This window comes from Numida meleagris, chromosome 8, assembly GCF_002078875.1.
Source record: "Numida meleagris isolate 19003 breed g44 Domestic line chromosome 8, NumMel1.0, whole genome shotgun sequence".
NCBI lineage: Eukaryota > Metazoa > Chordata > Aves > Galliformes > Numididae > Numida > Numida meleagris.
This window is the reverse complement of record NC_034416.1, coordinates 17,453,938-17,465,454: the sequence shown is the minus strand read 5'-3', so window position 1 is coordinate 17,465,454 and position 11,517 is coordinate 17,453,938. Positions and strand designations below refer to the sequence as shown.

Genomic DNA, 11,517 nt, shown 5'->3' with positions numbered 1-11,517 from the left:
CTTTCTGGAGCAGATGAGAGGCTCTGCCATCGGGCTCTACAAAATGGAAACGACCTTCAGTGGGGCTTTCGCTCATCCCGCTGTTTTGCTGGTGAAAGTTATTTATGGAAAATCAAACCTGCCTCGTACCCTACCCGCTTCGGAGGCGGTTAGCACGCGCGCACGGGAAGAAACACGGGAGCCGCGTCTCCGTGAGGGCCCCGGCCCATCCCGCGGGCAGAGCCGGCTCGGCGCGCCGCAGCCCCCGGTACCACACGGCGGCCGGAGGCGCTGCCCCTCCCCGCGCACACCCACGGAGCTCGGGCTGCCGCTCGGCCCTCGTTCTCCGTTCGTTCAGCAGCGGCAGCGCCTGAACGGGACCGAGCGCTCCCGGCAGACCCCCTCGCCGCGGTGACGGGCGGAGCGAGGCAGAGCTCGGCCCCGGAGCCCGGCTAAGCCCCCACTCCCCCCCGCCCTCCCGCTGCTCACCGGCGTGGGACATGGGCAGCACGTCGTTGCCGGTGCCGCGGTAGTTGTAGATGACGGCGGCGGCGGCGCCGCGCTCGGCGGCCAGGCGGATCTTGTCGGCGAAGCTGCAGCCGCCGCCGCGCTGGATGAGCGCGACCCAGCCCGGGCCGCCGCCGGCGGGGGCCGCGCTGAAGTTGGTGAGCGCGCTGCAGGCGTTGAAGGCGTCGCGGCCGTCGGGCAGCACCAGCAGCCCCGCGGCCGCCTGCAGCGGCGAGTCCTGCCCGTACAGGCCGCTCTCGCCCGCCTCCCAGCCGCTCCGGTTGCCGCCCGCGCCGTCCTCCCACGACACGTTCAGCCACGCCGTCCACACCGCCGCCGCCGCCCCCACGCCGGGCTCCGGCACGGCGCACAGCAGCGCGGCCACGGCCGCCAGCAGCCCCGCGGCCCCCGACGCCATCCCGCACCGCACCGCACCGCCCCAACGCCGCCGCCGCCGCCTAAATCGCCTCGGCTCCGCCGCCGCCCACGTGGGAGGAGCGGGGCCGCCCCCGCCGCGGCGCATCCCAACCCCGAGCTGGTGTTTGCGGAGCGCTCAGCGACGGGCGGTGCGAGTCCCGCCTCAGCTTGGTTTGTGGAGCGCTGCGGTAGCCGTGTCAACTCAGCGGCCGTTGTGTTCCCTCACCGAGCGTGCAATATAAACCTGCCGCTTCTGCCGAATGCTCCTTATTCTATTTCTGTAGTAGTCGTGTTTGCGTAATTAATTACTGCTGGCTCTGTGCAAGCTGCGGTGGAAATGCACGTTTCAGCAGGGCCCTGCAGTGACCTCGCGGGCAGCCGGCTGGCTCTCAGAATCCCCGTGCTCGTGGGTGCCCGCGTTGTGCTGCTGTCCTGCAGCAGGCAGTGCAGCTAGAGTGCCTGCAGCATCCTGCGGGTGTGAGCAGAGGGCAAGGATCCGGGAAGCACAGAACGGTTTGAGTTGGAAGGGACCCTTAAAGGCCACCTGGGGCAACTCCCCTGCACTGAGCAGGGACACCCACAGCTCCACCAGGTGCTCAGAGCCCGGTCCAGCCTGACCTTGGGTGTCTGCAGCAATGGGGCACCAACCGCCTCTCTGGGCAACCTGTGCCAGTGCCTCACCACTCTTATTGTAAGATAGTTCTTCCGTACATCCGATCTAAATCTCCCCTGTTTTAGTTTGAAACCATTTCCCCTTGAGCAGACCCTGCTCAATAATCTGTCCCCTTCCTTCTCACAGCCCCTCTAGATACTGACAGGCCGCTCTCAGCTCTCCCCGCAGCCTTCCCTTCTCCATGCTGCACAGCCCCAGCTGTTCAGAAACTGAGATGAGAGGACAAACACGAACAGCTCGAGCTCCCGTTCTCACAGGACCGCTGTTGTGGTGCAGATCCCCCCTGCAGTGTCTGCTCTTGCAGCAGCCGCCCCGGCACCCCCAGACGGCCGCGTGTCGCTGCGGGGCTGGGAGCCAGGCGTGCAGAAGGGATCGTTCCATCGCACAGTGGCACAGGACCAGCTGCAGGCTGTGCAACCACAAACAAAATTGGTGTAAACAAAGAGTCGGGCCCTTTCTGATAGCAGTCGGCATGCTCGCTCTTTCACACGGGCTTCTGCCTGACCCTGAATCCACGCAGCCAGTAACCCGACAGTGCGGCACAGCTCAGTGGTGCACACTGCCCTTCGCTTACAGCTGTGCTAAACGCAGCACAGCCGATGGCAGGCTGCCAGCCAGCCCTGGGGACACGACAGGGGTCAGCCCAGTGAGTGACAGCTGAGGGGCAAGGGGCTCAGTTGCAGCCCCCCCTGCACCCACCCCGCTGAGCACACTGCTGCCTGCGCGGTGCCTGGTGAGGCTCAGGAGCACAGAGTTGGTTTTGCTGCTGAAATAGCAATGTGCAGAGCAAGTAATGGAGGGCAGATGAAGCAATTTGCTAAAGATCAATATTGCTAAATAAATACACAGAACTCACTGAGTGAAGCCTTTTGTCCCAGCCTAAACATGCCTCTCCTTTTCTCAGTCCATGTGTAAGCAGAAAACTTACGGCGGCGCTAACACCTCTAGCTGCAGTATGACATCTGTCTGTAGGTAATCAGAGACGTTTTTGTTTTGAAACCTGCTCCATATAGGCGCAGGGAACAACTTAATCACAGTCTGTAAGATGGACAGGAGCCAAACCGCTCAGAGCTTTGGGGATGCTCAGCTCCGGCATTGTCACCAAGACACAATCGGACCAAAGACAACCAGAATCTCGCCGGGATTCAAAGCTTCCTATAGCCTGGGGGGTTCCGAGCGCGAGGCCTTGGCTCAGCCACAGCCCTGAACCTCCACCCGGTGCAGTCTGCAGCAGGGCTACGGCAACGGGGCAGCAGGGCAGGCGTGGGGCTGCAGCTTTGTGCATGCGGGCACGCATGCAGCAGGCAGGGCACAGGGAGCAGCCGTGGGGCATCGCAGTGGCACTGCTGGGACACGGCTTCTGCTCCAGCCCTTGGCTGCTGATGACTGCCCTGCTCATTGGCTACCTTAAAAGATTTTCATTATTTAAAAACTTAGGCTGCAAAATTTTCCTAATCATCTTTTTCCCCACAGCTGCTTGAGGAGGCTCTGAGAAGCTCAAGAAGTGGGGTGGGACTTTCAGATAGAGAGAAATCTTGGCAATGCTGTCACTGACTTCTATAGGTATAGGCTCTTTTATCACCTGGGGCTTTATCTTATTTGAGTAAATATTTAAGCATCTTTTTTTCCAAGGTTAAAAAAAAAAAAAAAAAGCTTATGCAAAATACAGCTTTTAATGTCAAGGCGGATCACTCAGGGCAGCTTGCTTATGAATGACCTGTATGTTCACGTCCTTCACAACCGCGTTTGCTTCTCATTCAAACACCTGGCTCTGAATTCCAGTCTTTGGAAGAAAGCTCACAAGGACACGAGAAATCTCCTCTGGGGCAAAGTGTTACAGCAGCCGGTACCACATGCTCTGTATGGATCTGAAAGCATTGCTGCCCCTTCACTGAATAACCAAAGGGAAACCAAAAATGGAAAAAGAAAAGCCCTAAAATATAACCCAGGACTCAACGACGTGGGACAAAGGTGCTTGAACAAACGTCATGCTGAATCACAAGCTAAAGGCAGCAGACGTCGTATCTCAGCTCACAGCTAGCAATAGAGTGGCTTGAGCTGGTGAGTGGCCCCAGGACAGGTGACCATGTGGGTAAAGCATCCCAGCTTAAAACAAAATAGAGGAACAGCAAAGGAGTGTGCGGCCTTTTGGCCCTTTCCAGAGGGCAGGCTCAGGCTGGATGGGGCACAAAGGCTGGAACCTTCTTGTAGCAAGATGCAGAAGGCACATGGAAATTGCCAGCTCCAGCCAAGTTTCATCAGAGAAGCAACTGCTGTTTTTCATTAGTGCTTGCACAGTGGAACCAATTGCAGTGACAGTGCTATGTGTGCCCTCAACTAGCCCAGGGAATAAGGGAAGAACACTGTGCACAGGGGCTGAGGGTACACAGGGAATGGATTCTCACACAACAAACAAAATTCTTGTACACACTTCCTCCCATCCAAGAAACTTGTGATTCCATGAAATTACGTTTTTCACCTTTCATATCAAAGGAAGTTGGCTGATAACCAGAAGCAAGCAAGGCCTGGGAAATGCAAGAATATTAAAGTGAAGACAAACACATTCCCCACAGGTGACTACAAGGAGCCTTGAGCAAGCAACTCTTCTAGCACTCCTCTGAAGAACTGTAACAACAACAACAGCAAAACCATTCAAGAAATGCAGAACTCACAAGACAGCATGTGCTTTGAGTTCATTTTGGCTAAGCATGATGATACTGAGGCCTGTTGTTTCAGTGGTGGTCTTCGTGCAGCAACAGAACTGCTTCCATGCAGAGAACTGAACCAGTGGTTCCCTTCCCCTGAGGCACACGGGCCAACCTCCATCCAGACTGCTGACCAGGATTTCCATACCATGCCCATAGTGCAGTTTGCCAAAAGAGAAGCAGCAGCTGACTGGAAGGCTCAGCACATCCTCAAGAGCAGAACGTGCTGATACTCAACCCTTTGAGGAAGAGATGAGCGCGGTGTGAACCATTTGCTCTTCCTGGATCGGTTTGTGCAGCTGTGGACTGCTGGCCTCACAGCCATCGGTAGCACAGGAGGCTGAACCAGCCCAGGGGTGGCTGGGGGGAACATCCTGGGGTGGAGGCAAAAAATGTTGTACTGAGGGACATGGTTCCATGGGGAAATATTAGTGGTAGCTGGATGTTCAGAGCGGATGATCTTGGAGGTCTTTTCCAACCTCAATGATTCTATGAAAACCTGATATGGGTCATATTCATAAATATACAACAAAATGTACTTCAGATTCATTTATGTTACCAATATGTACAAATAAAGTCTGTATTTCAGGATTTTCCTATGCATTGCTGCTTTCGTGGCTCTACCTACCTGGCTGGACAGCTGCATCAAAAGCAGCAGCAGATTTTCACTAAAAACAGAGGCTGCTACAAGTAAAGCAACGGGCCCTGCAGTCTGAATCACCAAAAACACCTATTTCACCTTAAATTTAAAATGAGATAGTAATAAAAACCTGCAAAAAGTTGGTGCGCCTTATCACTCCCCTGCGTCCCAGGGCCCTGAGGGAGCCTGCTGGTGTGGGTGCTGAGCAGCTCTCCCTCATGTGTGAAAAGTTGTGGCTGTCAGGCGAGGTCCCTGGGGAACATCACTCCCATTTTTAGGAAAGGGAGAAAGGAAGACCTGGGGAAATACAGGTGAACCTCACCTGTGTGCCTGGGAAGATCGTGGAGCAGATCCTCCTGGAAGAGATGTTAAGGCATTTGAGGGATGAGCGGGTGATCCGAGACAGCCAGCACGGCTTCACCAAGGGCAGAGTGGGCCTGACCCATCTGGTGGCCTTCTGTGATGGAGTGATGGCATTGATGGACGAAGGAAGGGCAGCTGATGTCATCTACCTGAACTTGTGCAAGGCCTTTGGCACGGAACCTGAACCACATTCTTATCACTAAATTGGAGAGAGACTACTCAAGGGATAAGGAATTGGTTGAAAGGTCACAGACAGAGGGTTGTGGTCAATGGCTCTATGCCCAGCTGGAGGCCAGTGATGAGCAGCGTCCCTCAGGGGTCCTTCTTGGGACCGGTGCTCTTTAATGCCTTTATCAGTGACATATGTGATGGGATCAAGTGCAACCTCAGCAAGTTTGCGGACGACACTGAGCTGAGCAGTGCAGCTGTGACAGAAGGAAGCGATGCCATCCTGAGAGACACGGACAGGCTTCCCGTGTCCCTTTCTGCCCTCAACCCTCCTCTGCCCCCACCTCCTCCCTGCTTGTCTATGCTGACAGCCAACCTCAGCCAAATGGAAGGGAGCACCTGGTGAATCCAAGGGGAAGTTTCCCAGCAGGTTGCTAACACCTGCAGCTGGCGGAACAACAGAAGGCCCAGCCAGGCCTGCGGGGAGAGGCTGAAACCTGAGGTACTCTGCCTTTGGATGGCTGGCTCCTTATTGCCTCTGCCCAGTAAGAACGTGAGGCTTATTGTTTCAAGGAACAAGGAAGCAAAAAGGGCTCCTCAGCTTGTTCTGGGAACAGAGATGAAATGATAGGGATGGGGAGGGGGGAGAAGAGTCACCCATGTGGAGTCAGAGGGGGAACAAGGACTCAGTGAACAGGTGCTAGGACAAAAAGCACTTGCCTGCTCCTACCCAGGTGAATGCAATTGGCCCTGCTTTCCTGCAGTGCCACAGGCTGAAAGAGGAGAACTGCACGCCAGCATGGCCCAGAGCCCAAGGGTCTTCAAGGAAGCAGGAAAAGAGATCTGAGTCATTTCAGCTAATAAAAGGAACAAAGCCCAGCTCTCCCTTGGGGTGAGTCAGCACCACGCTCAGCACCTGGGGAAAAAGGTCTCTGTCTCTGCGCTTCATCATCCCACAGCGTGGTGAGAGGAGATGCATGAAATGCTCAAGTCCAACTGGGTTCCAGGCAATGGGTCTTGGCCTGAGCCTGTGCAAAGCCCCAAACCACGGGAAACTTAGAAGTGGGCAGAACTTAAACTAAATCTGTCTTGAGCCGTTTCCCCTTAGCCAGCGATGCCCCAGCTCCTCGCTCAGGCTCTTTGCAGCCACGTTGGCTTGTATTGATCCAAGGTGTTTCCGCTGCGCCTCCACCCTGGGGATGAGGTACAAGGAGCTGACTCTCTCCAGCACTCCCTGCAGTGCCCCCAGGGGACGGTGACTGCCAGGTTTCCACCGTTCAATTTTTCAGCTGATAAGAGTGGCTGCCCTGATAAGCGTCTCCTTGCATCGCCTGCTCCGGCTGGTGACGGAATGGGCGCTTCCGCTGCCACTGCCCTCGCTGCAGGGAGTCATGGGGACAATTTTTCCACCAATAAGCGGGGGAACTGAGTCTACGTTATGAGATCCCTGGCTGCACGGAGGCGTTTGGACTGCTGTTAGCAGAGCCGTTCACTTCAGAAGGACGTGGGGAAAAGGAAGTTCATGGCATCTGCTCCATGTGGACATCCTTGGCAGTTCAGGGCACAGCACCTGGCATTATCCATAGTAAACTGAGAACCACTGAAAATGTGTTGTAAAACAGAGATCACCCCGAAGTTCAGGTAAGCAAAGACGTTCCAGACAGTTAAGGTGGGGGATCTGGGCAAGATTTGATAGCGGCTTTCAAAAGAAAAGCTAAAGGTTTATGACAGGCATTGCATCAACGGGGAGTAAGATCCTCCCTCAAAGTCCTTCTGGTTTAAGAGAAGCCAGACTTTGAGTCTGCAGAATATCCCAAAACGAGGTGGAAGGAAGCACAGGTCCACAACTACTCCCAGTTATCGTCAGGACCACCAATTACACCCGGTAATTACGAACAAACGGAGGTGCCTACTTGGTGCTGTTGCATGGCAGTTCTGCCAGGGGGATGGAGGTGTTCGTTAACCTCCAGGGGACAGCTTCCCGTTTCACCAGGTCTTAGTAGAGCCCGTACAGAAAACCCTTCAGAACACGCTTGATATCCAAGCTTAGCTGCTATATGGGAGCAGCATCCGAATGTCAGCAGTTGCGGATGTTTTAAGTCCTTTTGTCCATACTCCTGTTTACTACCTCCTTGTGGCCTCTTGTAAATGAAGGGGGGAAATAAGGACAGTCCTGAGGCCATGCAGCCCTCTGCCGGCCCGCATTGGCACTGCTCGCAGGCACGGAGCAGCCAACCCGGCCGTCGGGTGGCAGAGCTCAGCTCTGCTCCAACGCTCGCGATTCAAAAGGGAGCACGGAATGCTGCGGGTGGGAGCTGTGCGGGCCGACCTGCGGTGGAAGCGCGTTACCGGTGCGTATTCCATCGCCTTTCCATAGAAAATTATACGGGTGCTGCAGGTACTAAAAAGAGCCGTTTTTCTTTCCCAGCAAAAGCTTTGTCTCTGTAGCACTGCCTCAATCCAGCGTCATGCCAATAAGGCATAAATACCAGCAGGCAAATCTGGATAACATGAGAGCGTTCTCCCATCTGTTACTCGTATCATCAGAGAGGGAGTGGGAAAGATGTTACCAACATCTTGATCTCTGACATTTTTCATCGTGAAGATAAGCTGATGCAGTAATAGCTGCACGTCTGCGTGTGCAAGGGTAAATGGAAATGTCAGCCTGGTAACAGACAGGAGGAGCTGCCGGGGAGGATGAGGAAGGAACCAAGAATGGAGCTGTTCTCAGTTTGTCCCTTCCCAGCACCTGTGAACCACCCGCACCTCCCAGACACTGCATTCTGACCAGAACAAACCGCTCCACTGCTGTACGACTCAGCAGGTGTTTTATGATGTGAAATGCGCTTCTGTTGTAACAGAAAACAAGGCTGGCTAGCAAGCCCTACTGATTCTGTGCTGGAGTCAGCAGGACGGAGGGAGGCAAGGCAAGGCCAAGGAGCAAAGGCCTGATACGTAACCCGGGGGACAGAGTGCCTACTCTATCAGCTGCCTGTGTTCAGTTACGGACACGGCCGGTGCTCAGCCCACGTGAGTGCCTGCTGCTAACACTGCTGCTGCCACTGCATCGGGAGCGCACAGACCGCGGGCGGCAGCAGGGCAAACTCACTGCCAGCGCGGCAGCTCCTCTCCCAGGCCAAGCGGCAGAGAGGGCTCATCCCCACGTCCCCGCAGAGCTGGCTCCATGTGATGCCACCACTGGCTGATTCCACCTGCGTACTGCGTTCGAGAACCGTGCAGCTGTGGTACTGAGGGACACGGGTTAGCGGGAAATATGGGTGGTGGGTGGACGGTTGGACTGGATGATCTTGGAAGCCTTTTCCTATCTTGGTCATCCTATGATTCTATGATTTCCTTTCCCACCACTGTGAACTATTCTACTACAAAAAGAGAAAACATTTCCCAGCACACTCTCGTTCCAGGTGCTGCACTGCAGGGGTTAGCCCTTCCCCAGGCATTTCTGCACCACACAAGCAGCACGGCTCCGCTCTGCAGTGAAGGAAACAAACACGGGGCATGATGCTTCTCCTCCGCCGACCGGACGAAATCAAGAACTCCTCTCACTGAGATCCCTTACCCTCACTGTATTTAGCACGTGTGAGCACTGTGCTGATGTGTTAACTTTCTGTGCCATGAAGCAGACCCTACTGCCACCTCCCAAAAAGGGCATATTTTCCCTGGCCTTGTCAGCTTGTGTGAGCTGACAAGCTCCACAAATAAACCAAGCAATCGAGGTAATGCGAATCTTTTCATGCTGGCCACTGAAGCCTACATAGCTTTCTGCAGCTAAAGCAGAGCTCTGGGTCATTGGCCACGTCCTTCCAGTAACACGCTTCAGCATTTGCAAACGCTGCCTCTACTGCACTACCAGAGCAGCTGCAGCGGGCTGTGGTTTACAGCAAAGCGCTGCGCTTTGCACGCCACTCAGTGCACGTGTTGTGCAATACCTCGCTTAGGATGTGCTTTCCTGGAGCTGAGACTGCAGCGCTGGACACGGCTGGGCTCATAACCCGCCTGCACTACTCCTGCAAACTGCACAGCTTTGGGTCTGTACCTGGAATCCTGCTGAAGCAGCAACCCAGAGCAGCACTGGGGAGGTGGTCAGCAGCATGCTGGCCCTCAGCGGCATTAAAACTTCCTAATTTTGCTCCTAACATCACACAAGGAAGGCTTCAGCCGAAGGATTCCTGGTGCAGCGCCACCAGAGCGTGTTTCAGAGAAGTAGCCGTGTCCAGGTGTGCTGTGCACTGAAACATTTTAATGAATGTTTAATAAATGTTTTTGCCAGGCTGACCTGGAGTAAAACACGCACAGAAATAAAAGCCAAGCAATACCGGACCACAGCCGGCTTCTCTGCTCTTCTGCCACCATAGATTCACAGCTATTGGAGCCAGAGGGGGTGATTAGAATCTTTTTGTCTGATCTTCGGTCAAGGATCACAGGAGGGGCTGAGATCAGCAGCTGTTCAGAAAGGATGTAAAAAATTTGGAAAGGAACCCCAAATGCAAGATCCAGCTTGCAATCTGCAAAGCACATACCTGTGCTGCAGGCACTTGCGGGCTCACGTGTATCCTCCGAGCCTTGGAAACATATGCTACCACCTCCAAAGCAGACCCTGTGTGTTCCTCTACAGCACTGTGCAATACAATTGACTTGCTATAAAAGCAACAAGTGGTTCTAACTTCAGACACTCACCCATCGGGCTGCACTGAACACAACGGCAGGGTATTTCTTAATACCTTAGTCAAGACTCAAATTTCGTTAACGCTTTTTTTTACCCATCAAGTATCTCGTTTAAAGCAACCCTCAGGCACGAGCACAAAGGCCTCCTTACAGCCCGGCTGTGCTGTCCTGGCTCAAAGGTAACGGCAGTCCCGGGCCCCAGCGCTTCGCACCGCAGCACTCACCGATGTGGGACATGGGGATGGTGTAATTGCGCTTGGCCGGCGCGTTGTAGATCACGGCCGCTGTTGCACCCCTCCTGGCCGCCACTTTGATCTTTTCAGCAAAGGTGCAATTGCCTCTTTCAATCAGCGCGATCCACGGCGGTTCCATGATGGTGAACTGGGTGTTCCAGTCGCAGGCTTGAAGATTGGCGGCTTTGGGGATGGCCACGAAGCCCTGAGCACTCAGCAGAGGAGAGTTTAAGCCGTACAGGCCGCATTCACACTGCTCGGACACGGACCTGTTGCTGGTGCTGTTGAAGTAGAACAAAGTGACGGAGGCGCGCTCCGCGGTGGTCTCTGTGGTCCTGAACAGAACACCGACGATCACCAGGAAGCAGATGGCACCCAATTTATTCCCTCGCTTCATGGCTCATTCGTGTAAGCGCAGAACGCAGACACCTATGGATATTTTCAGCCGGCGGTGGCCATTGCTAGCCCGCAGCCTGCGGGTTAGCTTGAGATGCCAGTGCCAACAGGAACCCGACACCACCCACAGCTCAATGCGTCAACGCACTTATCTCGAGTGGGGGCTGGGGAGCAGCGGAAGGCACACCTGCCTACTGTGATGCAGAACACAGGAACCTCCGAGCAACCCTCGGCTCTGACTCGCTGCTCTTCTCTCAGCAAGCACCATCTCCTCCCAGATCCCCCATTTCTGGCCGAATTCAGGCCGCGATGCGGTTTGCTAAGAGATTGCTTGAGCCCGCTGCTCCGGGAAGTCTCACATTTCAAGCTGAATGTCACTCCTGAAGGGCTGGATCATCTTTCATTGTGTGATGCAAGCGCTCTCCTCACAATGCCACCTGCCAGGCAAAGCGCCCGCTGGAAAGCGGAGGGAAACACTCTTCAAACCAAGAGACCATGGCGGCCCGCGCTTCCCAGCCCAGCTCACTTTCGAGATTCTCACTGAGATGGCTGAATGATTCTCATTCTCTCCATTTTGGATACAGATTCTTCCCCTGAATTGTCTAACGATGAATAGCATCAGCTGCTATGTTAGTAAGGTGCTCGTTTTGTTCTGCTGTAGCGTCACTACACTGCACAGATGTTCTGGTGGAAGCTTCACCTAGTTCTCCTGTAACGATTCTTTGGAAAAGTAACCATGACTCTGGATTCCTG

The 11,517-nt window shown here is 54.6% G+C and overlaps 1 protein-coding gene across 1 annotated transcript in view; it reads right to left on the bottom strand.

Annotated features, from left to right (window-relative positions):
• Positions 1–11,151, bottom strand: part of RNF128 (ring finger protein 128, E3 ubiquitin protein ligase) — a 37,382-nt gene extending 26,231 nt beyond the window's left edge. The window contains exon 1 of the mRNA XM_021406523.1: positions 10,360–11,151. Coding sequence (XP_021262198.1) covers positions 10,360–10,765 — 406 coding nt within the window. The 5' untranslated portion in view covers positions 10,766–11,151. The remainder of the gene's footprint in view (positions 1–10,359) is intronic.